The sequence below is a fragment of the Fusarium phalaenopsidis genome (assembly GCF_050370095.1).
Source record: "Fusarium phalaenopsidis strain FUZ10S chromosome Unknown contig_32278, whole genome shotgun sequence".
In the NCBI taxonomy this organism is placed as follows: Eukaryota; Fungi; Ascomycota; class Sordariomycetes; order Hypocreales; family Nectriaceae; genus Fusarium; species Fusarium phalaenopsidis.
The window spans coordinates 2,317,621-2,345,114 of NW_028145417.1; the positions used below are offsets into that span (position 1 = coordinate 2,317,621).

Here is a 27,494-nt window from a genome sequence, read left to right on the forward strand (position 1 = left end):
TTGTGAAAGAATGATAAGACTTAAAAATAAGTTTTTTAGTATCGCACACAGTTCTAGTGACCCTCCACCTAGTTGTCCGTAACATAATGAGTAAATATGGCAGCTACTTAGGTATCAACAACCAACACCTCGCCCCCAACCACCACCCGCCGCCAAACCAACCGCTGAAAATGGGAACTCAACACAACAAAAAGAGAGGTCAAAAACTGAACCTGAGAGCAAAAAACATACAACAGCGGGGATTCGCTGGTCGTCACCGACCCAACTACTAGTCCGCCCCTCACCGGCTTATCTATGGGAGAGCGGACGGGATCCCGAGTTCTCCGGTGGGTATGGTCGTATGTGCTATTTTCACCTCCACAAACAGCTTATATGCCCATGCAAGCTCAAGCCAATGTCAGAGCGGATTGAGTTTCCGACATTTTGGGCATCCCGTTTACTTGTTTCACCCCTGGCTTAGGCTGCGCAATCAACATCTCCAACTCTGACAACACCTCTTCGATATTCTTGTGGTTCGAGAGCTCCACCTTGATGACCTCGCAGAGGTGGCTTGGGCGCAGCGGGTTATCTCTCTTGGTCGACCTTGCATGGTAGGTGGCCGTCCTCAACAGGTTCTTGATCAGTCGTCCCTGTCCATTGAGTTAGCTAGAGCCCAAACACTTGGGATGATGCAAACTCACATTCACCTCCAACTTGCCCAAGATCTCAAACATCTGGGGCGTCCAGCTCGTTTCGTCCGTCACCTTGCCATTGAAATGCACAAGGGCCTCCCAAATGCCCTGTCGTTCCTTAGGGCCCAGATCGGGCAGCTTGATGGTGAGGTGTATCCGACTCTGAAACGCCTCGTCGAATTGGTCCTGGCGGTTCGTTGTGAGGAAGAGTATGCCCTCAAAGTATTCCAGCATTCTCAGCCAGACTTTTCAAGCCTCAAGGTTAGACAGGGCTGGACAGCGCAGTGTGGAGGAAGCTCACCCGCGACAATTGCGTTTCTCTCAAGCTCTGAGGAGCTTCTCTTGGTCATGACCACGTCTGCTTCGTCTAGGAGTATGATGGCCTTCCATCTCTTGCCAAGTTCGAAGACAGATGTCAACTTTTCCTCGACTTTGCTAACATCGACGCTGAGTTCGCCCCCTGAGACGCTGTATAGGGGAGAGCCGTTCAGCTCCGCGATGCTCTCTGCATTATATTAGCATATATATTCATGTTGGATCGCCCTTAATCCAGGGCGAAACATACCTGCTGTAAGGGTCTTGCCGATGCCTGGCTTTCTGTCCCAAGTCAGCGCTACTGGCTCCTCATCCTCCAAGAAGCGAATCCTACCCGTGCAACATCATCACAAGACCCTTTGCCTTATTCCTGACAACATCATCAAAGTCATTATCCAGCCCGCCGTTCTGGTGGCCCACGACGAGGGACCTGACCAGCGACTTCGTTGACGGATCGGCTTGCAAGGATCGGAAGGGGACCTCGCTCGCCTCGACGGGCGTGAGGTTTTCGATCAGGACCCAGCCCCATTGTTTCGACTTCAGCCCATAAGCCGGCATGCGGGGCGGGCTGAGAAGGAGCAGATCTTCCATGGTTTTCACACCGTGCTTTTTGGGGATTTTCCCAAGCAGAGCGGCAAAGGCGTCTTTCTCACCGTCATCGGCGCCGCTAGATTTGGCTGACGAAGAGTCAGAGTCAGAGTCCGAGCCTGATGATGGCGATCCTTTTCCGAGATTCTCGAGGGAAGATGCCTCAGAGGGACTCGAGTCCAAGAATGCTTTATAGTCGACGACAACACGCTCATTGGCCTGGTCCAACACCTGATCAGCATGGCGCAACAGCAATGGAAACGTGCCACAGTCCGGGGAAACTCACCACGCCCCTGGCAGAGACATTAACCCTATCGTTACTCCACACGGGTCCTTTATAATGGCGGTATGCGTGGCCATTCAGTTCGCCACCCATGATGTCCCGGTAGGTCTGACCTCTCTTTACGATCTCATCCGTGACTTGGGCAGCCCGGTCAAAGTAGCGCTTCGGCACCAGAGGCAGCTCGGAGATGTCCATGCTCCCATCGACCCTTCCAGCAAAGGAGATGCCGCATCTTCGATTCGTGAGCCCCAGTTCACGGCCGTTGAAGTCGAGCCGCGCACCAGTGACCCACCAGAGCGTTGGGTCCTTGGGATCAAGTTGAACATCACGACAGAGCCAGCACTCAGGGTCCTCCCCAGTGTTGACAAACAGCAGCTCGTTGGGTGGATACAACGTCCACAGCGTCTTGGTGTTGACTTTGCCCTGGGCAATCATCGACTCGTATGCCGCAATGTTGTCAATGGTCAATTTGTCGTTGCGGAAGAAGTTATGCAGCAGCTTGACCTCGGCGCGGCTCTCCTCTTTCTCGTTTCCGTTCACATACGCCTCGATCTCCTTTCGTCGGAAGAACAATTCGTAGAAGGGTGCTGGCATGACGATGGGGGTGGAGGTGATGTCGAAGCTTGCATGCGTGTCGACGACGATGCTCCGAAAGATGTCGCAGAGTGTCGGGGACTGAATGCACAGCTCGGTGCCCGCCAGAATGTCCCTGTCGCCATAGCGTTTGATGACCCTGCGGACGAGGACAGAGAACCGGTCAAACTTGCGGAGGGCCCGCTTGTTTGCCTTGGGAGCTGGGGGGAGGTACTCGGAGGTGGGACCCAACTCTTCCTCCGTCCCAAAGGGAGTTGGCGTCTTGATGACGGTAACATCTTTGAAGCCTTTGTGGGTGAAGTGTACCACCTCCTCGGAGTCCCCGGCTACCGTTGAGGCTGAAGAGGTGCTTTTGTCGTCGGAACCGACGCAGATGCCGAGGTTTCGATATGCCTCGAGAGACATTGTGCTGAGGCTTTGGAGAATGAGAAAGAGAGGGTCGAGTTGAGGTGAGGTTCTCTTCCGTTTTGTTGCATCTCCTTAGCAAGGAGGGGTTGGGATTCCAAGAAATATCCCGAGCGGACGATTTACCCAAAGTTGATTTCAAGTGCAAGATCGGCTGCCTCCCATGAAGGCTGTAAACCTGTGGCAAGGCGGAATCAAGGCAGATAATGGCAGTGACTGCTCTCCTACACTGCCATGTCTTGACACTGAGACGTGTCGCCATCCTTGTGGTAAAAAAGCAGAATCGCCACACATATATGGTTGCCTTGCCGCCTGCCTTGCTGTATGCCTCTCTTCTAGGCTCAAAACCCTGGGCAAGATGGAATAAAGGCAGACAGCGACAGTGACTGTTCTCCTACACCGCCATGCCTTGACATTGAGGTGTGTCATTATGCTTGGGGTGGAAGTGCAGAACCGCCACACACATAGGGTTGCCTCGCTGCCTGCCTTGCCGCAGGCAAATTGTTCACTTCTCCGGAACTTTGCAAAGCGGCCCAAAAGGCTAGCCCGGCCTGCTCTCCAGGCCAACCGGAGACCATGTTGAACTAAGACGTGGTGTATCATACCAGGCTTTGCTTCCTTCCCGCCTCACTTTTTTTTTTCGGAGTTGATCTTTGTCAATTGTGATTTTCTTGGTTGAAATTACAAAATCTCCCTCGGGAGCGTCGAGGCCTCCTGGCTGGGCAGAATGTGTGTAACTCGACTTGCACACCAACGGCGGCAAGCCACTGTTGATATTCCTGCCTTTGGAGGAAAAAACCAAGAAATATTGAGGGTTTCCAGAGGCACATGCTGCTTTATAAATAAGTATTCGCCCTGCTTTAGGGGCGTTGGGGAAGCTGATCTCCTCAGGCTGCTCATCTTAATCCAAACAACACTCCTCAACTACGCTTTATCAGCTGTTCCATCATCAGTTTGCCTTCATCTTGTTGAAACCTAGCCAAAAACCACACGCCATCATGAGAAACCCGACGGGTGCCTGGGGCAGAAAAAAAAGGCGGCGTCGAACGGACACGACGACGACACCCCCATCCAACCCAACCGAAGCACCCGACCGAAACGCCCCAATCCAGCTGTCTGAGGCCGATCTCATCAAGAAAGCATGCGAGTTCAGAGAGTTTTCTTCTCCCGATTTCGCGCCCGGTGTCATCGTCCGTGATGGGCTGGACAATAGCGAGGACCTGGTCGCATACGGTGTCCCGGACAACTTGCAAGAGGAGCTATGGAAAGAGGAGATTGCAAGACTTGCTGCAGCCGTCACAGATCTGGATACTCCCATCCACTTTGTAGGCTCGGACGAGTTCAAGCTCGACTCCAAGGAAGCCCATGAGAACCTAGCAGGCCTAGCCGACAAGGTGCTCGTTGCCCTCTACATCGTCATCCATGATTCGCAGGGCGTCCTACTCAAGCATTTTCCTGATCTAGTTCAGGAAATACATGTTTTCAAGGAGAGCCGCTTGATGCTAGAGCGCTTTGTCGCCAATCACAGTCAAGATGATGACGACGACGATGACAAAGGGGCCAATACCTGCGATGCCCTCCTCGACGCACTCAACATCAACCACGCCGACTACTTTGAGTTTGTCAACTACGTGACGGCGACCCTTTCCCGAATGTTCTGCAAGGCGGCATCGGGCAAGATGTGGCACGACACAATCCTAGCCAAGTTTGCCAAGATGGCAGCCAAGATGAAGGTCGTGTCTGACGATCTCCGGGAACATGCCGTGACGTCGCTGCAGAACACGCCGCCTGCAAAGCCGGCTCCCAAAATTGGATATGGGGGCGCCGGAGGCCGAACCGCAGACCACGGCCAGAACGGTCCAGGACGAAACATGCTCGAGGATCTAGAGGGGATGCTGGGGATGATGGGCCTCAAGGGGAGTCAGCCATCCTTCGTAGGCCCCAACACGGCGCATAAAGCCCTCACAAGGCTGTACTTTATGCAAGAGGCCATGGCGCAGTACCCGATATTCAAGATCTACCAGTACGTCCTCGTGACCCTGCGCGGCACCAACACACTGCGAACGGCATTGAGCACGTCGTATGAGATGAGTGCCATGTTATACAGGACGGGCTACGGCGACTTCCCCGTCTTTCTGTTCCAGGACATTGACGGCGAGTTCCTCGGCAGTTCAAGCGACGAGAACATCAATGTCTCCCATGCTGCGTTCCAGGTGGCCAACATGGCAGCCAATGGTTTGGAAAGTCGACACCAAGCTTTGCAGAACAAGAAGAGCAAGACTGTGAGCAAGGCCAAGGACACCAATCTGCCGCCGCCTCCAGACATCCAAACGTCAGTTGGGACTACCATTGCCTGGTATTATACGGAACGCGCCGACCCGGGATCCAGCGACTCGGAGCTGAAGCAAATGCGCCTCAACACCATGAGCGACGTCATCACCGTCATGGTGCCAATGACACTCGCCAGCCCCACGATCGTTGCAATGGTGACCAAGTTCATCGGGGTTCTCGCCTTTGCCGAGGGTAACCTCAACCATGGGCAGACAACCATCCTATATCGGCCGACCGAGTTCAAGGCGAGCTTCTGCCTCACCACCGATGAGTACCGCAAGACGTGGGGTGACCACCCGGACCGGGGAATTGTCTCCCAGCTATCTGCGTCCCTTGTGGCCCGCGATTCTCTGCTGTCGTGGCACCCTGGCAAGCAGACCATCCGCCGAGTCCGGACCATAGGCATGGAGCTACCCACGCCAGGGGCTAGTTTCGAGGAGCGCGAGCGAGAGCGGGAGCGTGAGCTGCGGGAGGAGCAGGAGCACATCCAACACAGCTTGAAGCAGTTCGAGCACGCATCGAAGCGTATGGAGGAGTGGATCTTTGAAGAAAACGGCGTGCGTGTTCGCTGTGACTGGTATGTCGGAACTGTCTCTGCTGTGGCAGCTGTCCTGGTTCTCAGTGGAATCGCTGCTGGCATCACGATCGGTGAACGGTTGCCCGGCGTGGATCCCTTCAACATCACAACCTTCTCCTGGGTCTTGGCAGCCTTTCTTATCCTCATCGCAAAGAGTTTTCGCGTTGCAAGCTGGACGTGGTGGGATTTCCTCCATAGACAGGTCCTATGTCGCAGTGTCTCGGAGCTGAGCTCCGTGACGGGTATTGACGATCAGCTCATCCTTGCACGGCTGCTTCAACAAGAATCTGGGACGCCGCTTCAGACCCGGGGGCCGTTCAATACGGTATTTTCCCGCAAGGCGAGCGGGGGGGACGGCTTTTCCATCGATCAGCCGCTGAGTATCCGGACCATGCTACTCAGCGGGCTCATCATGATCCAGGTGCAGGCCATATACCACGGCAAGTTTTTGGTATGCTTGGATCTCCGGAGGGGAACCGAATTCAATGTGGTATTGCAGACCAGGGAATCGGTAGTGGACGAGGAGGAGTGTATCGTCAGCGATAGACTGGTTGACGAGCATTCGCTGGGGACGGAACATCGCATCATCCTGAAGAAGGCCAAGGCGTCTTGGAGTCGGGTTGTTGGGGTGTATGGGCAGAATGATGCGTGGTTTTTTTAATTGAGAAGACTTGGTGCGGTGTACTTGTAAGAGATGAAGGGGCAAGTTGGATGCGGTTAAATTGCCTTGACCCTGGATACTGGTAGTGGGTTCTCAAGACTATCCAGAGCGCTCTGTCTCAGGGGTCACCGGTTGTGGAAAGGTTGAATGAATCAAGTTTATTGAGCCCGGGAAGACTCCCCACATGTGCTTTGCTGCATATGTTTCAACGCTTTCGGTTCGCGTCTCCCTCTCATAACTGTGTGATATGCCTGCCTGAAGTTCAATTTCCCGAAGTGTTAAGTATCCCATCTTAAGTAACTGAAGCATGGCCTGCTAACTTGAGGCTGCTTGGCACTAGCATCGCCAGGTTTTGACTTGGCAAGTTATCCAACCTAGAACAACAAGAATCTACGATAAGGATTCACATGCCACTTTACATGACAAGGATACAACAAGACCTTGTGAATAGTGCCACTATCTTGTTCATTTCAATGTGGTGTCTCATCATTGGCTGGTGCCTCGCCTCCAGAAACAACAGCCAAGAACTCCGGTTCCAGATCCATTGGTCGCAGAAAACAGCTATCCTTGAACAGAAGGCCAAAACTGCTCCTCAAGACCCCTGCCCACCAAAATACACTTGCCCGGTAAACGTTGCGCCAGAAAATTGATAACCGCTGCCTGTGTTGTTGTTCTGAGTCCCTCCTGATGTGCTGAAATGGTTGACAGGGGCTGTGTTGGTGGGAGCTGAGTTACGAGGCACATCATGGCCTGGGGACTGGTTTCCCGAGCCCCAAGATGGATAGCCATAAGAGGGGTTGCTTCCAGAAGTCTGGCCCCCGTAGGTCTGGAGACCAGAAGCGTAGTCTCTGGAGGCATAGTCGCTAACAGACGAGCCAGGCAGCTCAATCCGCGGTTCCACCACTGTCGGTTGTGTTAATTGTGAGGGGATGGACGGCCTGATCTGCGATTCCCATCTTGACAGCTCGCCGAGCAGCCTCTTAAAGCCATTATCCTCGACAGAACCGAATTTGACCATATCCCGGTGGTTGGCGTGGATGGTCGCAGAGTTGTACCCTTCTAATGTTGCTGATTCCTTGGATACGACTTTGCCAACTACGGGCAGAGGCAACTCTTCGTAGAAACACATGATCTCAAGAGACCTGCCGCTCTCCCGCAAATCTCGTATCATGGACCAAAATTCTACTTGGATAGACTCGAGGAGCTGGTTGTCTCTCTGCAAGAGGTCTAGCAGCGTGACACTAGTTGACTTGATGAGGCCGAGGGCAGAAGCTGGCATCTTTGCCCAGTCCGCCATCCATGATCCCTTGTGAGGAGTACCCATGAAGACGATGCCTTTGGTATGTTCAAATATACCACGAAGATGTCGGTCCGGGTTGTTTCGTGAACGAAGGATGGCGGCTTTTAGGACAAGTCCTCCAAGACTGTGGACGACAAAGATGAGTGGACGAGACGATGCACCGCTTAATGCTCTATCTGTCGTCAAGTCGTTCAACAAATTTGTTGCATGGTCAATGAGCCGATTTGTTGATGCTGGGCCGGACTTTGCGACGACATAAGCGTCGTAGCCATAGGTAAGGATACGGGCTCTTGTGAGTTTGGATGGTAGAAGCGTTTTTGGCCAGGGTTCAGAATGACCGTGGCCTCTCCATGTCTTTTCCCGATTTCCACTTAAACCATGGATAAAACAGATGTCGACGGTTGCGTCGGGGCAATCCCTCAGCACCTTGACTCCATCAGGAAACGACTCTGAAAGTGATGGTTGATCCCCCCGGGTAAGGCTGTGGCGGGAGATCTGGAGCTGGTCAGGGACCAGGGTGCTTGGGTTCTTTCGCAGACTCTTGTCAGGACTGAACATGGCTCTGAATCTCCCCATAGTTGACGTTGCGTTGGTTGGGGGCCAGAGGGGAATTGGGGGTGAATAGTAAGATGGTGGTGTTTCCGGCCAGGAAGGCCCTTATTAACGACAAAGACTTGACAAAAAAACCGAGGCTCGGTATTATGTATGCTTAGAAATGCCTAGGTAGTCATCATGATCCGAGGAGACCACTGAGTCAAATAAGAGCAAGACGACGAGTTCGTAACCAGGCTCCATTCCCCGGTCCATTGCCGCGTTGGCAAACAGGGCTGAGCGCTTATTCAAGCGATGCAGAGGGCGGCAAGGCAGCTTCCCGTACGCACAGCCACGCTCTAAAGTGCAGACATGACTCCCAATAAGGGGCGCCTGAAGACACACTAGCAAGACCCTTGAAAGCGGCTGGGTCAGATGGCTTTGAAAGGGAGGGCGCTTGTTGGGTGATGGATGGTGCCGCTAACAAGACCAAGAACGGGAGCGGGAGCGGGAGGATGGATAGAGGGGACGGACTGGACCGAAAATGCTTAAAACGACGAGTTGGACAATAAGAGAATCAACTACAAAAGAAAACAGAATAGTAACAAAGATAACTACAAGGTTCTCACTCCTATTATTCTCCCTTCTTCCACCAGACTCGTAATTGCCGCCGACCCTGGGTTACGAGGGTGGGTGGTCAGCCCCCAAACCTGGTGTTCAGCCCAACACCAAAGCCACAGCTGAAAAAAGATACATTTAGATCCCACCCGCTGACTCGCTTCTCAAAAGTACTGGCCGCTTCTCCCAGGGTCGTGATTTGCTTATTTCAACGTTCAGCCTCAGGATGGGCTAGCCCATTTATAATCGCAGTCCCAATGCAAGAGAAGTGCATATTTGTTTCCTGCTTGGACAAGCAGGCAGGCCCCGGCCTTGGACGTGTGTTGCCACGTTTTGTTGATTAACGAGCGTCTATCCTCGACTCAAAGAAACCTTCTTGGTCCCCTGTAAGGACCGCTTTCATCTTCTCCAACTGGCGACATCCCAGTAGCCAACGGCAACTCGCGAGCCCCTCCGAGAATCGCGACAACACCAAGTTCAGCTCCCAAGAACCACCACCAACTACGCGGTTAAATGGAATACCAGGCCTGGGCTTCCGGGGACACGCCCTCCCATACACACGGCGATATTTCCCATTTCAATACATATGGGGGATACCAGTACAACAATACAGGCAGCGGCAATCAATTTCCCGGGGCAAGTTTCAACGGCCCCGTGTATTTCGGCGATAATGCAAATACCCGACAAGACCAGACCAGAAGGAGTAGAGAAAACGCATTGCTAAAGCGTCTCCACGTTTCACCTTATCAAGATCGAAAAGAACGAAATCCGGATCGAGTCCCCGAGACTTGTGACTGGTTCGTCTCTCATCATCTCTTTCGAGAATGGAAAGAGAGTCAAACGTCAAGAATCCTGTGGGTTTCTGCAGACCCTGGTTGTGGAAAGTCGGTTCTAGCAAAATACCTTGTCGACCAAGTTCTTCCGACTACACAGTCAAGGACAGTATGTTACTTTTTCTTCAAAGACGACTTTGAGGATCAAAAGAGTGTGGTCAGCGCCCTCAGTTGCATTCTACGCCAACTCTTTCTGCAGAAACGCAGTCTACTTTCTGATAGCGTTCTGGACCAATTCGATACAAATGGCGAATTATTCACCAGTTCGTTTAGTGAGCTCTGGAAGATCCTTCTCAAGGTCGCAGAAGACGAACGAGCAGGCGAGATCGTCTGTCTTCTAGATGCCATTGACGAATGCGAGGATCTGGGGAGGTCTCAGCTCACTCAGGCTCTAGTCAAGCTCTATGGCAACAGAAGGAACTTTAACTTGAAGTTTCTCATCACCAGCCGACCTTATGGCTCGATTCGTCGTGGTTTTCAACCACTGGAGCTCCCAGAACTACCCATGATCCACCTGAGTGGTGAAAGCGAGGCCGAGATGTTAAAGATTTCCCATGAGATTGACATCTTTATCGAGGCCAGGATACGAGATGTCGGAGCTCGACTCAGGCTGACAGAGAGAGAACAACATCAATTATTGGGCGGCCTTAAGCGAGTTCCCAACAGGACGTATCTATGGGTACATCTGACGCTGGACCTGATCGAGAACGAGGTCGACCTCAACAAGACTGGACTGGACCAAATCACTTCTCAGATTCCCGAATCAGTTGAAGCCGCTTACAACAGGATTCTCGCAAAGAGCCGAGACCCCGAAACGGCAAAGAAGTTGCTTCACATTGTTGTGGCAGCAGCACGGCCTCTCACCCTCGAGGAGATGACTCTGGCCTTGACTCTCCAACAGAAGCACAAGTCTTACAGCGATATCGAGCTTGAGCCTGAAAAACGCTTCCGCGAGAAGATCCGAGACATCTGCGGGCTTTTCGTAACGGTCATCGACTCGAGGATCTACCTGCTTCATCAAACCGCCAAAGAGTTCCTGGTCCGCAATCAGGCTGTGGGTGGCAATTATGCTGACCTCCCGTGGAAACACTCCCTTCTCCCCGAAGAATCACACCGCCTCCTCGCCGAGATCTGTACTCGACACCTCCTTTTCGTAGACTTTGAGTCGCCTCCCGTCGACAAGGAAGAGAACTCCCCCTCCTTTCTCTTCCTTGATTACTCTGCGAAGCATTGGGCTTCCCATGTTCGCGAGCTGTCAATCGAGATGCAAGAACGCATGACGCCCCGGATATTGAAGCTTTGTACTGTAAAGGCGGGCCGTGGCTCTTTCTGGTTTGGAACATACTGGAGTAGTACGCACTCAGGCACTCCTCGTGGGTTCACTAGTCTCATGCTCGCCTCCTACTTTGGTCTGGAGAGGGCTGTCAAGTGCTTACTCGAGACGGGAGACGAGGACCTAAACACCCGAGATTATACACATCAACGGACAGCCCTCTCATGGGCCGCAGGGAACGGCTTTGGCGGCGTCGTCAAGCTACTAATCAAGGACCCCTGGCTTGGCTTTAAGCATTACAAGCGTCTGTTCAAGACGAGGGCAAAAATCGACCTTCAGGACGTATTCGGGAGGACCCCGTTGACGTACGCTATTTGGAGTGGCAATGCAGCGGTAGTCAGGCTGTTACTCAAGGCAGGGGCGCGGAAGAGGTTGGAGGACAAGATCGGGGGAACGCCCTTGTCGTATGCCTTTTGCTCTGGACGTAAGGATATAGCCGACCTGCTACTGAAGGGGAGGAATCAGGACGATCTCAACGAGGACATCAAGGCACTGCTCTTCTCAGCTGTGAGAATGGGCGACGCAGACGCAGTTGCGCGACTTCTCGAGACGGATAAAGTCAACGCCAGCGCAAACGACAATTTCGGCAACACGCCACTCGACTTTGCCGTCGAGGGTGGTATTGACGCCATAGTCAAGCTGCTCCTCGACACGGGCAACGTCGAGGTTGGCGCAGATATCCTCCCCTTGGCGGCCCGGAAGGGCAAGTCGTCCATCGTCCAGATGCTCCTCGAGTCAGGCAAGGTTGACGTCAACGTCAAAGACTCCCGGCTCGATCAAGCGCCGCTATTGCTGGCCGCCAGATCGGGCTTCACGTACATGGTCCAGCTGCTGCTGGACACGGGCAAGGCCGACGTCGACACCAAGGACAGCTGGGGTAGGACACCACTATTATGGGCCGCGGCAAACGGCCACGGGGATATTGTCGAGAAGCTCCTCAAGACGGGCAAGGCCGATGTGAATGCGAGGGATATGGCGGGTCGGACGCCGTTGGCTGTGGCATGCGAGGTTGGTCACAGCGGCATTGTCAAGCAGCTCCTCGCAATAGGCAACGTTTTCCTCGACACCAAGGACCATGAGCACAGAACGCCGTTGTGGTGGGCCGCCCACGAGGGCCACGAAGAGGCCGTCTGGCTGCTTGTGGCCACAGGAAAGGTCGACCTCGGCATCAAGGACAGGAACGGCATGACACTGAGGGGGATGACCAACAGCCCCTGGATCAGTAACTACATAGGTTCTTAGAGCCCATGAAGTCTATGATGACAACTTTCTGGGCTCAAAGGGCCGAGGGCAATTCGATATTGAATCGTCTCGAAACCATGACGAAGTAATCTTGTTTCCCGCCTCCCAAAGATTCACATCGGATACATGTCATTCTCGTGAAAGACGGGGTACGGCACCACCGGGACGCAGAAGTCTGCTATATTGCTCATGGTGTGTGAAGCAATCGACCTGATCCGGCCGGGAGAGACACGTCAGTCAATAGCGTAGCGCAGTTGCAAGCGCTTTACCTCGCGGTCATCACAAAGGTCTTCGGAATGGCGTCCTCTACATCCGCTCGCAAGTCTTCGGCTCGCAGACACCGACTTCCAGTCGGCGGCAAGGCTGACACAAAGATGACGGATCAATGGTTTATGCCCTCAGAGCTCTTCGTGTGGTAGTCTTGGTCGGGCAAACAAGATTAACCCTCATGCAAAGCTTGGCCCACAGCCTTCACATTTCTTGTTCGTGCAAAAGCTTGGGGGTTGGGGCCCTCTGAGGGCAGATCACCTTCCCGAGCGGGCAGCCGGGGAGCTGGTCAAGTGATTGGAGGAGAAAAGCTGGGGTGCAGATCCAGGGGGTCATGGTACGGCCCGAGCATCCCAGACCCTTGACTGCCGGACGGTCTTGTGAGGGCATTGACGAGAGGGACAAGTCTGCACAATTCCCCGATGAGCCGATCAATCATGACATGCGGATGCTGCTCCCCCCTCGGAGCTCAGTTACCGGCGAGGAGTGAGGGACAAACAAGTCAAGTCCGGGATCGGTTGGCAGGGCGTTTCATGTAAGTGAGATGCGTCCATGTGGTTTGTGACCTTGGGAACAAGGTAATGGTGGTGGTTTGGGTGACAAAGGGCGAGCCGACGGTAGTATCGGATGGTCGTCTGGATCGGTATAGCTTCCGCACAATAAGGTAGGACAGGGCTCGCCTAGGCCTCCTGGCCTTGGTCTTAGTCGGGGGCGTTAATGGATCTTGGTACGCTGATCGGACGAAAAGGAAGAGACGTTTCTGAGAGTTGGACGAAGCTCTCCTTTATACGACCGACGCCTACAAACCCGTACGACGCCTCGATCCTACAGTAGGCATGTTGGTTCTCGCCCAGGTACCCGCAGAGCAATCGATCCTTCCCGTCTTGAACAGCCCACGGCGAAATAGGCAGTTCGAGTGACGGTTCCTGGATAATTGCGTGCAGGACAGGGGTGCCGAGGCTGGCGGGATGTGATAGGGCAGGCCATCACAGTTTATTGCAACCTTCTCCCCTTCATCTCGTGGCCCGAAAGCCGCTCCAGTCATTTTAGCTTTTAGCAAGTATTCCCTCAACAAGGCAAATGACCGTACGACTTTGTCTCTCTCGGGATTTAGGGACCAGCCGCCCTGGGCAAGAGGTCAAGATCTCGGTCTCGTGGAACCGCCCAGCCGCCTGCTGCCCTGCCGTCTTGTTCGGGCCGTCAAGTCCATCATGCTCGATATTAACTGGGGTGAATATTGGATGGAGAGATGGCCGCTTTTCAGGTCTCTCTGCATGCATGTTGCATGTGTGTATGTCTGTACTTTTGCCACGTTTCTCCCTTGCCTCTCCTCCATACCGCCTCTTCCATCACAATTTCCTGAGGGGGTGTTTGCCGAACCCGAGGCATAAACGGATAGTCATTCGTCCGAACGTATCGACTTCACAAGCCTCGAGGAGGGGAAGTCCAAAGTGACAGAGTTCCGTATTCGGTTCCTGGCAGATCAAGCAAGCAACTAGACAAGTCCGTACGAGCCGTGTGCATCCTCTACGCCTAGCCTCGAGGCCCTAATGTCGGCCAACCTCATCTCACAGCCCTCCATCTCGGTCGATTGCCGCCCTTTGCCCATCCCTCGGCGAACGGGTCATCAGTCAACGAGCACAACCCGACCCCATGTTCTTCCGGATCGTCCTCTTTCTCATGCGGTCATTAGACTCCTCGCATGATCCCACGAATGATGAAACCCTTTCATTTGCCCCACGATGCCTTCCCGTTTCTCCGCAGCCCTCCGCATTTGTGACCGTTCGTGGCCGCCCACTCTCAAAGTAACATGGCGGTTGCTGCTCCCGATGCCCTGCCTCAACTATCGGCACTACTTAACTCGGATCGCCAGCCTTACGTCGCCGTTGGGGGCCCTTTTCTCACCCTCGTGAGCTCATGCAAGACACCTTTTTATGCTTGAATGAATGAAAATCCTTTTAAGCTTTTCATAAACTTAGCATTGCGTCTTTGCTGCAACAATGTCGCCCTCGAATCCCAAACTCGCCGCTGGCGGTGCGTTTCACACATGTAAGTCGACGGGTCCTCCAGAACCATAGCCTCGGTACCCTCTCAGGCCATACCGTCTAACAGAACTCGCAAAAAGTCCAAGGGGTCATCCCCAAGAAGCATCCCACTCCTTCGAGTAGCACAAGGCCCAGGGTTGCAGGTGCCAGACGAATAACGACTCCCCATGCCTGCACCGAGTGCAAGAGACGCAAAATCCGCTGCGATGGCAAGCTGCCATGTGGTCAATGCATCACCAGCCGAGCTCCCAAGAGTTGCTCATACGACAAGCACCGACAGCGACTGATTCCGTCCAGGAAGTGAGTTGACCCTTATCAGTCACTTGCAGGACCTCTTTCTGACCTGTTCTCAGAGCCCTCGACACCTTGTCTCAGTCCCTGGAGGAGTGCCGCTCAGTCCTTCGACGCATCTATCCAAATCACGAGGTGTCCACTCTCCTGCCATTGACCACGCAGGAGCTTATCGAGCTCCTGGCCCAACCGCAAAGCAGAAGTGACGCTGCTCTACCGTCACCGCCACTCGAAACCGCCTTTCTGAAGCAAGAGACATCGCCAACGCAGTCTGAACCAATCCTACCGCTGCCATCGTCTCTAGAGGCCGATCTTGACACACTGATTGGAGAGCTCGAGTTTGAGATACCATCCGAGCAATTCGAGGGAGAAGGGATGGCCAGCCTCCTAGCCCAACAATCATGGTGGGATTTCAATGCGAAGCAATGGGACTCGGTGCAAGCACCATCCTTCGGCGAAGGTCAGGTATACGGTGCTGGGGTTGCTGGACCCTCAATCCCAACTCAGAACTCGGTATTCAAGGACGAGCACAGCATCTACAACTCACTTGGCTTGAGGTAGCTGCATTCTGGAAGATGCCAGATCCATCTTCGCCATACGTTCTGATTGAGCTTGAGTTATGACGACCCCTGGGATGCAGGCCATACCCTCTCAGTTCGACAGGTTCAACTTACTAGATTTGAACGAGTAATATCATTCAATTGCGATTTCCTTTCTCGATAGGTAGCTCGCACGCTTTCCCCATCATGAGCCTTGATTCTGTTCGTCATTGTCACTGATGGAGGAGTGTTCCGAAGGTTCGCACCTTCCTCCTCTATGTGCGCCTTCCTCCCAACGAACCAGCAGCATTACTCATCCACCGACTCCAGGTTTCCATCAGAGAATGAGTGATCATCACCTTGATAGACCATCCTCGTTGTTCCAGCATTTCCACAATCTTTTGCCACCACTCACGGAACAAGAACCCATTGCCTCCTTGTCGGCTCGGACGACATGGAACATACGCTCATCTGCAATAACCTCCAGTGCCGGCAGGAGCTCGGAGAGCGCGCTCTCGTAACAACGTGCAGGTTCGCTTTCAGAGTCCACGGTCTGCCCAGTGCCTTACTAACACCGCTAACAGTCACATTTTCTGCTTGGAGTGCGCTGAGCGGCTGGGGGTCACCGGACAAGAAACGGAACGCCGCAACACATGCCCTGCCTGTCACTCACACTTCAACAACCCCGATGATGCCGTCATTACGAACCTCAGCCCGAGCGAAGAATACAAGACGACCATCCTGAGCGGCCTGAGTCCTAACATCGTCATGGAGTGTGCCGGTCGAGCCCTCAGCTTCTGGGCTTACCAAACTACCCAAGATATGTACTACCAACAGTACCTCTACAAGACACTTGCAGAAAAGTACTCTGCCCTCAACATTCGACTCGAGAAGACTGTTAGCGATGCAAACACAGAAATTGACGGGCTCCAGCACAGGTTGACGGGTTAGTCCCCATGGTAGATGCTCCAAGCGCCAACAATAACTAACAAAGAATAGGCATGACGGCGGAGCAGGACGCCTTGCGACGCAAGAACGAAGAGATCGGCCAAGCATACAAAGAAAAATCTCGCAAGGTCCTTCAGTTACAAGAGCTCTATAACAAAGTCAAGAGCAGGGCTGAACTCGGTAAAATCCAGAAGGCGGCCTCGGATGCTGTTGACTTGACCCTCGAGACACCATCTCAGCTTAACCAAGGCATTGCAGGAAATAACGGAGTACCCGAAAGCGATAATACTCCTGCGTTCAGCCAGCGCCGAGCCAACGGCTCGGGTATGAACACAGGCATGCCTCGAAGTTACCCAGCCGTCACGAGGGAGAGCACTCTTTGGCCGCGAGTGGGGGGCGCATCTCGCTGTAAGTGCTATCGGGCTATGAGCACTTAACTTATACTAACGCAGTGAAGCTGAGTCCATAGCAACATCGCTTGGAGGCTTTAGCCATCGAGGAATGGGAGGAGTATCAGCAAGGACTTCAACACCAGTACCTGTCGTTGGGAATATTAGACCATCCACGGCAACTGATTTTGCGCCCCCTCGCAATCATTACCCGGGAATTGGTATAACTTCTGGTATTAGAGTCAGTCAACCGGACAACATGCCAGGGCTAAACATGCACGGAAGGCATTTATAAGCAGACATTTCTGCAGGGGGAGAAAAGATGGTGGTCATATTGAAGCAATTATTTCTTTGATGTATTCACTCTCTTGTTCCTCAAATAGGGGTCACGGCCCGGCCCGAGAACCTGGCTGAACAAAGGAGCTGCCAGGCAGAGCATTGACCTGATCATGGAAGATATGATGAATGTTCGATCATCAGGCTTTGTTACCTACTGGGATGGAATGTTGTTCGAGGGCCACATTCACAAGGAACGAGGACAATAATAGATGCCCCGGAGATTTTGGGCCTTTGTGGTTTTCGCTAAGAAACCCCAGGTCTTTAAAAGGCCCCCGTCCTCACACTCGAGTCCCTTTACCTTTTCTTTTTGTACTTATAAATGCAAGCTTATTCTATGGTCTCCTCTTTGCAAACACATAACATGAATGCCAACTACATTGAGTGCTCAAGGCAACAGAGCCAGCACGTACCCGAAACTGAACTTCCACACCATCCACCCTTTGCCCAACCTAGATTGCAGCAGGAAATCAGACGCATGGTGGTACCTAGAAATACTTCTAAGGACATCGAGTCTGAGCAGCATAAATTCATGCACAAGCTCAAGCACCACCGAAAGGTCGCAGGAAGCGACCTGCGAGCGGCGTTCATGGCCAACCAACCCAACAACGAACCCCTCGAGCAACTCCTCGAGTCAAGCCTGTTTGCGGGACCCAGAAAGCAAACCAGCAAACAAGGACGGTCCACGACACCTATGGGAGAGCCACAGCCTAAGAGTCTGGGGACTCATCAGCCCAGCGAACGAGGTTTGTTGCCAACACCAGCTTCGGCATCACAGCGCGCCCCTCGAAGGATGCAGCACGCCGGTCCTCCGGCATCAAGCCAAGGGCCATCTTTTCGGCAGAGGGTTGAAGCTGCCCTGTATGAATGGCACAGCAAAAGACCCCAGTCTCCTTTCGTCCAAACTTGTAACGCCTCAAACGATGAAGTGTTGCACTGGAACAAGCGCGGCATTCGACAGCACGCCGAACTGGGGAACCAAATCGATCGTAAATCGGAATGTAATAAGGCACAGCGGGAAGCACTCTTTCCACCACCTCTTGTAATGCTCCCCATGACGTGGAATTCTCAGACCTCTTTCGGGGAAGACGAAGAGATTCAACAAGCCGAGACGCGCATCCCTATCGGCTGCAAAGGCTGCGAAAAACTCAGAGAACATCAAGAGGCAAACAAAATCACTGAAAGAGAACTCGCAGAGAGGAATGGAACCCTCGACCATGTGCATACCCCCTGCAGAAACGTCGGGAGATCGACCAAAGCCTCGATGAAGGGACTATGGTCCCTGTTGCGACACCGCAGCAGGCTGTACCGCAGGTTTCATTCCATCCTACAGGGACTCCACGGAGATGCCCAACCTCTCTTCTTGGGCAAATTCCAGAATGACCATCAGCTCAGCCTGATGGCCAGAAGCAAAGACTAGGAGGAATAAAGGCCAAGATCACAGGATAAAGAAGGGACGAGTTTGTGTTTATGCGCATTTTGTTTATGAAAAGGCGTTTGGAGTTGGGAAGACAACAGGTTTGCTTTTGGTTTGTACTTGCTTATGAAGGGGTACTTGCAGACGGCAAGACAATGGGATGAAAGCATGATAACGAAGATATGGAGCTATACGACCTAGATAGAGTTAGAGCTTAACGAAATGTCACGATGTAACGACAAACGACGACATGTTGGATGACAAACCCGATATAGTTTACGATATAATGCAATAAAGATTCCATGGTGCATGAGGCTGTCATGGGCAACGTGGTTGTTGGGCATCGGTCATCAATCAGTCGTTGCGATCAATCACGGACTGGCTTCGTATTTGAAAGTCGTGTGGTTGCTAAGAATAGACGTAGACGGGAGCTGCAAGATGCGTGTGAGCCACGTGACTGATGGACGCGATTTTTGGCAGCTTGGAGCTTATCGTCAGCCAAGACCAGGGGGGCCGCGTATGCACTATTGGACGCCACTCTCAATGGAATGGGTTGCTAAAGTTAAGGGAAAGGGGACAAATCATTGTTTTTTTTTTCTTCATCTGCTGCTTTTTCCCCCTGGACAACAGACAATCTAGCTTATCTATCGTCTTATCGTGACAACAGAGGCCTTGTCCCCATTTCCCTTCCGCGTGCGACAATCTATTCGACACCAATTGCCCACCCCCATCTCGTGTCCTTGCTCAATCCCTGTCACTTCATCATCCTGGCTAATCCTGTTCTGGCCTGTGACTGAGACCACAGGCCCCTCTTCCCTCTCCCCGTTTCTTGGAACGGGAAGTCCTGTTTGCTTTCTTCCTCTCGTTTTCAGCTTCAGACTCGAACTCCCCCCCTTCCTCTCGCTTTTCAAACCCGCTCGCGCATCCCGCATGATGTTCTACACTCGCTTCAACTACTAACACCTAATAATATATGGTCTCTCGTTTGACCAGCACCTAATTAATCTTTGTCTCCTCCCCCCTTGTGGGACTCCCGCTCGCTCCAAACCTCAAACCTCAAAGGTATCGATCCCCAGTTTCGGCCTCGTCGACTCGAACTCCTTGGATCCACCCGTCGTCGTAACACCACGAAGCGTTCGCCCAAAAGATCGAAACGGGCCCGTCCAACGTCCCTTTGCGAACCTCGAGTCGACCTTCATCCGCTTTCGCGTTAGAAGCGCCCCCTAATCAAACCTTGAGACACCTTATCACTGTCGCAATCGCTCTAAGCTACCCCAGCGTTGACCCTCATGGGTAAATCATGTTGGTATTTCGACCTTTGCTCCTGGCTTCTAACTGACGGCATTGTGTCGCGCAGCGCAATATGGCGTCGTCCTCGACGCTGGTTCCTCAGGAACCCGTGTGTATATCTACAAGTGGAAGAACCACGCCGCCGCCGTGAAGGACGCCTCCGTCACCAAGCTCAAGACCCTCCCCAAGATCAAGCTCAAGGAAAGCAAGAAGATCCACCCCGGCGTCTCGACCTTTGCCGACAAGCCCTCCGAAATTGGTGTCAACCATCTCGCCGAACTGATCAAGATTGCCCTCGCCGAAGTTCCCGCCGATAAAGTCTCCGAGACGCCCATCTACCTCATGGCCACAGCTGGCATGCGTCTGCTACCGAAGCCGAAGCAAACTGCCCTCCTCCAGTCCATGTGCACATACCTGCAAGCGAGCACCAAATTCATCCTCCCCGACTGCGATGCCCATATTCAGGTCATTTCCGGCGAAACCGAGGGTCTATACGGCTGGATTGCTGCCAACTATCTTCTCGGCGGCTTCGATCATCCTGAAGAGCACGATCATGGCAAGAATCACCATACCTATGGCTTCCTCGACATGGGTGGCGCGTCCGCCCAGATTGCCTTTGCGCCGAACGCGACCGAATCCGAAAAGCACTCGAACGACCTGAAGCTTGTACGCATGCGGACACTCGATGGCTCTCCTGCCGAGTACAAGGTCTTTACTGCGACTTGGCTCGGCTTTGGAGCCAACGAGGCTCGTAACCGTTATGTCGAAAGCTTGTGGGATCAGTACGGAGGAAAGACGATCCAGGAAGTTCCTGATCCGTGTATGCCTGTTGGTCTAACGACTACCTTGAGAGGTGATTACGTCGAGGGCAAGGTCGATGAACCAGTACTGGTCGGCACAGGAAAATTCGACGAATGCCTGAGCGTCACATACCCTCTCCTCGGCAAGGACAAGCCATGCCCGGATCAGCCCTGCTTGGTTAACGGCCAACACGTACCGGGCATTGATTTCGATATCAACCACTTTGTTGGAGTTTCCGAGTACTGGCACACGACACATGGCGTGTTTGGTGGAAAGCATACGGCGTATGACCTCGCCTCGTACCAGTCTATTGTCCACGACTTTTGCACTAGTGATTGGTCGGATATCGAGAGCGAGCTGGAAAAGCGCAAGAAGTCGCCGGAGAAGAAGGCCGAGGAGGCTCGCGCCGCATGCTTCAAGGCGTCCTGGCTCATCAACATGTTGTACGACGGCATTGGTATTCCTCGGGTCGGTTTGGAGGGTGGACATGGAAACAGCACTGCCAAGGAGACCGACAAGATGGAGGATCCCTTCAAGCCGGTGGACAAGATCGATGGCATCGAACTGAGCTGGACACTGGGAAAGATGGTCCTGTACGCTGCCGGCCAAGTCCCTCCTCAGGGCACAGCGTTGCCTGTTGGGTTCGGCACCAATGTGGAAAAGGGAACGCCTGATGATTTCGAGCACGCTGGCTCTGTTCCGATTGGCTCTCATGCTGGCGACGACGACGATGACGATCTGGACGACATCTTGAAGAAGCCAGGATCCTCCACCACCGGGATTATTGCATTCGTGTTTGTCCTTCTTTTGGTGGCCTACCTTCTCCGCAAGCCTGAACGGAGAAGAAAGATCTTCAGCATGGTGCACCGTCGCCGGCGTTCCGGAAGGCCTGGTCGCTCTTTGGCTAGCAAGCTTTTCGGAAGGAATTCGCTGGGATCATATGAGAGGGTCATGGAGGAGGGTGATCTTTCCGACTTTGAGCTTGGCGATGTCGACTCGGACGAAAACGACCACTCCGATAGCAGCAGCAACGGGTCCCGGAAAGGACGGGCGTCCGGCCTGGCAACCCCCAGCATCGGCCTAGGACAACCGGGGGATCTCCTGCGACCTCCCTTGGCAATGGACCGTGCTGGACTTGTGATACGAACTGAGAGCCGGGAAAGGCTATCGCCATCCTTGTTGAGCGCTGGGCGAAAGAGTCGGAATGGTAGCCCAACACGGACCAAGAGCCCATTCATGACTCCGTTACAAGAGGACTGAATGGCTTCGCATCAAAGAATGGCCGGGTTGAGCGTTGGGCAAAACTGCATCATGTTGGTTGGACTTTGAGATGAACTTTACGGCGTTAGGGGAAACTGCTGGTACAGGCACGGATCTGGCGTTTGAGGGAACTCGCATTCTAAAACTCGTCTTGAGGGCGTTGCGGAATCTGTCAATCCTTGGTCTCGAGACGAGTGGCAAAGAGATGGACCTCATTTGGATATTAGGCAGTCTGCTTCTCAGAGACATCTTGCCAGGGGCTTGCAGTAGGCATGGGCAGCACTTTCAGTACATGATTACCGACAATTATTCAGTCAAGCGCAAATACATATTGATTAAGAACAAACATCGCTTAAAACATGGCGCCTTATCGTTACAATAGGTTCCCTTTGCCTGCATCTCCGAGGATATCCATGATGCCCAACCCAACATCCAACTCTTTCGTCAAGGCCAATATAAAATACCCAGGTCTCACCAAGCATGGCCCAGCATGCAAAATTCAAAGGCGTTCCACAGATCAATTCGATTGCTTCTCGAGGAAACTAGGATCTGCGCGAACTCTTGACTCAAATTTGCGCCACCAGTCCTCAAACGCTTTCAGCGGCACAACCTCGACGCCGCCAGGGCCTGCTGTCCCGCTGAAGCTCGATAGGAAGTTGAAGGCGTTCTGGATAATGCGCTGAGCCAGCACGGTGGTGCTGGGCTGACCCCCTGATGAGTTGCTGCTGGCCTTGTTGGCGGCGAGCTCCTGTAGCCGCTGGCCAACCGACTCCTCAGGCTCAACAGACACTCCGACCATGAGGCCGCTCGCGTCACCACCTCCGCTAACCTTGAACATGGCGCTTTCCTTGCCCGGGCCAATGCCGCCGAGGAAGCGGAAGTTGGGGGTCCCGCCGGACTGGGCAGCGGCGGCAACGTCCTGGGCGGTGGCGAGGTAGATGGCGGCGGCGGAGTTGGGCGGGAGGGAGACGCCGGGGAGCATAAAGACGACAATGTGTGAGAAGGACTTTGAGGTGGGGAGGGAGTAGAGGAATGAGGTTGGTGAGGGGGCTGAGGCTGGCTCGGTGATCAAGGGCTGTCCCGCGGGGACGATGCCGAAGAGAGGACCCGACATTGTAAGTGCTAAGTATGAATTGAGAACGAGGCGCGTTCAATTGAGCGGGTTTCGACGGTCCAGGTGCGCGTGGGGTGGTGTCGTCTTGTTATCTTGGGGGGGCTATGTATGGTGTTGAGTTTGTAAGTTTCTTTGTCCTTCTATGGCTGGGTGGTGTGAGACGATTGGTGCGCGTCTTCCAGGGCTCTCCAGAAAGAAGTGGAACTGTTTGGTGACCTCATACCGGATTCTGCCCGCGACGGTCTAGGGTAGGCATGTCCGAGGGGATTGTCTCGGACAACTTGGGCTTTGGAGGTGTGCAACAACCGACACGGTAGTAATTCATCCGTATTTACTGTCGCTTATAGATTCAATAAGTGAAGATGTTACCTGTCTATCTTCTGCCTGCAGCGTCGTTGGTATTCACCTTGCTAAATTGAGATTCACCGAAGACGTGGGTCAGGGTCAGGGTCACGAGTGCCCGCTGATAGACACTGAGTGCTCGTCGACTTCCTGATTCAGCCTCACCGAGTAAGACAACTCGCTGGCATATGAACTGGGCGACATAAGTCGAAATTGTCATCAATATTTCTGATCTCATCGGAGATCCGTTCCATGAGAGCAACCGTCACCTTACCGGGCTTTATCTATAAGAGGGCATCACAAAAAGGCCGCAGGATCCTCACCTTTTCATCACTTCATCAACTCTTCTCTGCATATCAACCACTGCAAGTACACCGAAGCCACTCACGGTCTCACTTGAAAGAGAAAGAGCCCCTACTAGAGCTACACCATTCAGCTTATAACCCCTTCACTGGTCATCTCGAGCTATTGGGAACTTGCATCAAAATGGCTAAAACTAGCATCGACTTGATCGACGATGTCGACATGTAAGTCATTCAGCTTTGGCCCAGGAAGGTAACTCACATTGTCAGGTTCCCGTATGCCGATACGGACCCTTATGCGTTCACCAAGATGAACGCTGGTCTGTACACTCTCACATGGGAAGATGCTCAGGGCACTTATCCCATCGGCTACATCCTCGACCGTGTCTTTCAAGAGCTCCTCAAGGTGCCCGAGGACGTCCGGGGCAAGATGGAGTATGACACGGAGAAGCGGACCGTTGCGCTCTTCAAGGAGCCTACAGAGCAGGAGCGCACTCGCCGTGTTGCGGCTCTAGGGGACTACTGGCGCCAGAACAAGACATTCCCCTTGCTCCGTGGCTGGCGCAACGAGCTCTGGCCTGTATACGGCCGCACTGGAGAGCTCCTGTTTAGCATGGAGCGTGCGGCGATGGGTTTGATCGGCACTATGAGATATGGCGTCCACATGATTGCCTACGTTCGGGATGAGAGTGCGCCGCATGGCCTTCGGCTCTGGGTGCCTACACGTGCCCGCAACAAGTCAACGTTTCCTAGCATGCTAGACAACACGGTAGCTGGCGGCCTCATGACAGGCGAGGATCCCTTTGAGTGTGTCATCCGAGAAGCCGATGAGGAGGCCAGCCTTCCTGACGAGACTGTCCGCAAGGGCGCCAAGTTTGTCGGCAACGTCACATACATCTACATCACGGACGCAGGGCAGGTCGGCGAGGGTGGCTTTATTTATCCCGAGTGCCAATGGGTCTATCACCTCGAGCTCCCTAGCGACGTGGTGCCCCAGCCCAAGGATGGCGAGGCCGAGAGGTTCGACCTGTGCGACGTCGACCAGGTCAAGGCGGACCTCGCCAAGGGGCGCTTCAAGCCAAACTGCGCGCTCGTCACGCTCGACTTTTTCATCCGACACGGCATCCTCACCGAGGAAAATGAGCCCGAGATTGAACAGATCAAACGGAGGGTGCGCCGTGACATTCCTTTCCCAGGTCCACACCAGAGCAACTGGCGCCCGGTTTGAGTCCTGGCAGCTGCGCAACGGGACCGCAGAGGCGCAGGGGCACCATCTTTGAAGAAGCTTGTTGGGGGTCCGAGACGTCGGTTCGTTTTGGGTATCATTACAACATGATCTAGAGCTATTGGAATGCAGATGCCTTCGGGCGACGGTGTAGAGCTAAAGCCTAGGTAGATGGACGGACAGAAGTATTCGGCCAGACTATTTCTTGACAAGCAGATACACGTTGTCGACACGAAGGGGCGTCAGCTTCTTGACGGGACCCTGAAGTGACATGAGAAGGCCGCCGAATGAGACATAGGCATTGCTGTGTACCGGGAACTGCGGTTAGCCCAACTGGTCCTCAACAGTTCAAAGGCATGCCTGTGTTTGAGATCAACTCACATGGTGTTTCCGTCATATGTCTCCTCAAACTTGTAGATCTTGCCGTGGCAAACATAGTCGTAGAGATCCGCAATCGTCGCCGGCGCATCACCATTCTTGCCAACGTCCCTCCAGCCCTTCTCTTCCTCCTTGCTTCCGTCCAGGGACAGCGTCGTCGACAGAACCACGTGCAGAGTATCCGAAACGGCGCAGGGGAAGAGCTCAATGTTGATGTCGAGCGTCATGACTGTCTGCGAGTCGCTCGACGTGCACGAGATGCGAGCGACGCGATCGTACTTGGACTGGTCATAGTCGGTCACCGTGAAGGATTCCTCAAAGAGGGTGGCGTCGCCGCTGGCCATTGTGGGCAGGTCGGGGGATTAGATCTCTGGAGACTGAAAGAGAGTAGCGAGAGTTCAACTCTGTAGCGTTAGGAGGGAGATCGGAGAGGTTGGCTTTGTCGTCGTCGTCGGCGCAGGGAAGTGAAAAGGTTTGGAGTGGCCCAAAAAAGCTGGTGGGGTTAGGCGCATAAAATCGAGAACTGACGTCGGATCGGATACCTACCAAGCGGGGCGCACACAAACACTCTGAGGCTGTTGAAAGCTCACAGTTCCATAAGCCTTGTCGTTTCTCTTTTCCTACCGAAACCGATACTTTGTGGCTATAAAGTGACTGATTAAGCCAAAAAGCCATGTCCTTTCGAAAGCGAAACGTCGTGATAGGGTCCTCAGGACCAGCATCACCTGCTGCCCGACAAGAGAAGTCTCTTGCACCGGGAACAAGACCATCTCCGCTAGATGGACGCCTCACAACGTCGACCGGCACACAGTCTCTGGACCAACTCCTGGCTGGCCATGCCGGCATGCCAATGGGAACATCTCTACTCATCGAAGAGACCGGGACCACCGATTTCGGAGGGGTGCTGTTGCGATACTACGCCGCAGAAGGACTTGTGCAGGGGCATCACGTCCACCTGCTGGGCTTTGGTGACGCCTGGCGCAGGGAACTTCCAGGGCTCGGAAGTCTGGATGGCTCCAAGAGCAGTGGGAAACCTACGTCGTCCTCGGATGACAAGATGAAGATCGCCTGGCGTTATGAGACACTTGGGCAGCGCAATGTGCCGACCAGAGGCATGTTCTCCTTAGCCCTGTTCCTCTTTTCTTTTCGACATTCCTCTAACGGGTTGACCCAGATTCTCAAGTGACCCAAGGGCCCGGTCAGACTGCGAGTGTCTTCTGCCATGGATTCAACCTGACCAAGCGGCTTGAGAGCAGCGCCATCAAAGGCCAACTTTTCGCGACACCAGTCGATGGCCCCCTGGCTTCACCAACACAAACTCCATTCCACAAGTTCATTGCGGACGTAACCTCCAAAATCAAGAACTCACCTCCTTCGACCATCCACAGGATTGTGGTTCCCAGCTTGCTCTCACCCACGCTCTACAACTCCGCTGCCAGCCAGCCTCGTGAGATTCTCAAATTTCTGCACGTGCTGCGAGCTCTTCTCCGACAGTTTCCAACACAGGTCACGGCGATCGTGACCATTCCTGTCACCCTCTTCCCGCGGTCAACTGGACTTACGCGGTGGATGGAATTATTGTCTGACGGAGTCCTCGAGCTCATTCCTCTGCAGCACCAAGCCCCAATTACCCGGGAGCCAGGAAGCGAGGATAAAGGCCAAGGTCTCTTGCGCGCCCACAGTCTCCCTGTGTTCCACGAAAAGGGCGGCGGCTTGGAGGGCACGTGGAATCGGGAGAACCTCTCGTTCAAACTCAGCGGCTCCAGCGGGCTGGTCATTACGCCTTTCAGTCTTCCCCCGGTTGGAGACGAGGAAGAGGCCCCAAAGCCGTCCAAGCAAAACGAACCGAAGAAGGAGAGCCTCGACTTTTGAGCTCAAAGCATCGTCTTTGTTGAAGCAACTCTCGAGCAACAGCTCGCTAAACGTGGAGCTCCCTTGAGAGGAGGCTGGAGCTTGCCGCCTTATCTTATCGCAAATGCCCCCCAGCTCCACAGCCTAAAAAATTCTTCCCCTTCAAAAGAGCTCCGAGCTGCAACTCTACTTCCTTCTTCTTTCTCCTGATCAATATCTCTACTTCAACAGGTATGTACAAACAATTTTCTTTGCTGCGCGCAAAACCATGGACACAATGATTATACACTTATATCTGTCAATCCCCTGATTTTCTGTGACGACACACTATAAAATTACGAAGACGACTTATGATGTTGTCCTTTTCACATTCTTGCGCTTTTCTACCATCGCAACTAGAGCGTCTGCTAACCCGCG

The 27,494-nt window shown here is 53.5% G+C and overlaps 9 protein-coding genes and 1 non-coding gene across 10 annotated transcripts; 6 read left to right on the forward strand and 4 right to left on the reverse strand.

The window, feature by feature from the left end:
* Positions 1–226: 226 nt before the first annotated feature.
* LRP88_01351 lies at positions 227–342 on the reverse strand. The gene has a single exon (XR_014475140.1). It is a non-coding gene; the product is annotated as a 5S ribosomal RNA (ribosomal RNA).
* Positions 343–386: 44 nt separating this feature from the next.
* Positions 387–2,856, reverse strand: LRP88_01352 (uncharacterized protein; the record flags this gene model as incomplete). The annotated part of the gene is made up of 6 exons (XM_083238039.1): positions 387–629; positions 681–916; positions 973–1,176; positions 1,237–1,268; positions 1,321–1,805; positions 1,861–2,856. 6 exons carry the CDS (start codon positions 2,854–2,856, stop codon positions 387–389), a joined length of 2,196 nt encoding a protein of 731 aa, XP_083106544.1.
* A 998-nt stretch (positions 2,857–3,854) lies between these two features.
* LRP88_01353 (uncharacterized protein) lies at positions 3,855–6,425 on the forward strand (the record flags this gene model as incomplete). Its single annotated transcript, XM_083238040.1, has 1 exon — positions 3,855–6,425. The coding sequence occupies one exon, from the start codon at positions 3,855–3,857 to the stop codon at positions 6,423–6,425; it is 2,571 nt and encodes an 856-aa protein (XP_083106545.1).
* Positions 6,426–9,933: 3,508 nt separating this feature from the next.
* LRP88_01354 (uncharacterized protein) lies at positions 9,934–12,282 on the forward strand (the record flags this gene model as incomplete). The annotated part of the gene is made up of 1 exon (XM_083238041.1): positions 9,934–12,282. One exon carries the CDS (start codon positions 9,934–9,936, stop codon positions 12,280–12,282), a length of 2,349 nt encoding a protein of 782 aa, XP_083106546.1.
* A 2,267-nt stretch (positions 12,283–14,549) lies between these two features.
* Positions 14,550–16,863, forward strand: LRP88_01355 (uncharacterized protein; the record flags this gene model as incomplete). Its single annotated transcript, XM_083238042.1, has 6 exons — positions 14,550–14,598; positions 14,675–14,894; positions 14,948–15,442; positions 16,009–16,370; positions 16,424–16,780; positions 16,835–16,863. 6 exons carry the CDS (start codon positions 14,550–14,552, stop codon positions 16,861–16,863), a joined length of 1,512 nt encoding a protein of 503 aa, XP_083106547.1.
* Positions 16,864–19,849: 2,986 nt separating this feature from the next.
* LRP88_01356 (apyrase domain-containing protein) lies at positions 19,850–21,865 on the forward strand (the record flags this gene model as incomplete). Its single annotated transcript, XM_083238043.1, has 1 exon — positions 19,850–21,865. One exon carries the CDS (start codon positions 19,850–19,852, stop codon positions 21,863–21,865), a length of 2,016 nt encoding a protein of 671 aa, XP_083106548.1.
* Positions 21,866–22,382: 517 nt separating this feature from the next.
* On the reverse strand, positions 22,383–22,979 carry LRP88_01357 (OPI10 family protein; the record flags this gene model as incomplete). The annotated part of the gene is made up of 1 exon (XM_083238044.1): positions 22,383–22,979. The coding sequence occupies one exon, from the start codon at positions 22,977–22,979 to the stop codon at positions 22,383–22,385; it is 597 nt and encodes a 198-aa protein (XP_083106549.1).
* Positions 22,980–23,933: 954 nt separating this feature from the next.
* Positions 23,934–24,851, forward strand: LRP88_01358 (NUDIX hydrolase domain-like protein; the record flags this gene model as incomplete). Its single annotated transcript, XM_083238045.1, has 1 exon — positions 23,934–24,851. The coding sequence occupies one exon, from the start codon at positions 23,934–23,936 to the stop codon at positions 24,849–24,851; it is 918 nt and encodes a 305-aa protein (XP_083106550.1).
* A 195-nt stretch (positions 24,852–25,046) lies between these two features.
* Positions 25,047–25,570, reverse strand: LRP88_01359 (DNA-directed RNA polymerase core subunit RPB8; the record flags this gene model as incomplete). The annotated part of the gene is made up of 2 exons (XM_083238046.1): positions 25,047–25,152; positions 25,230–25,570. The coding sequence occupies 2 exons, from the start codon at positions 25,568–25,570 to the stop codon at positions 25,047–25,049; spliced, it is 447 nt and encodes a 148-aa protein (XP_083106551.1).
* A 500-nt stretch (positions 25,571–26,070) lies between these two features.
* On the forward strand, positions 26,071–27,098 carry LRP88_01360 (elongator complex protein 4; the record flags this gene model as incomplete). Its single annotated transcript, XM_083238047.1, has 3 exons — positions 26,071–26,342; positions 26,401–26,408; positions 26,494–27,098. The coding sequence occupies 3 exons, from the start codon at positions 26,071–26,073 to the stop codon at positions 27,096–27,098; spliced, it is 885 nt and encodes a 294-aa protein (XP_083106552.1).
* Positions 27,099–27,494: the final 396 nt, after the last annotated feature.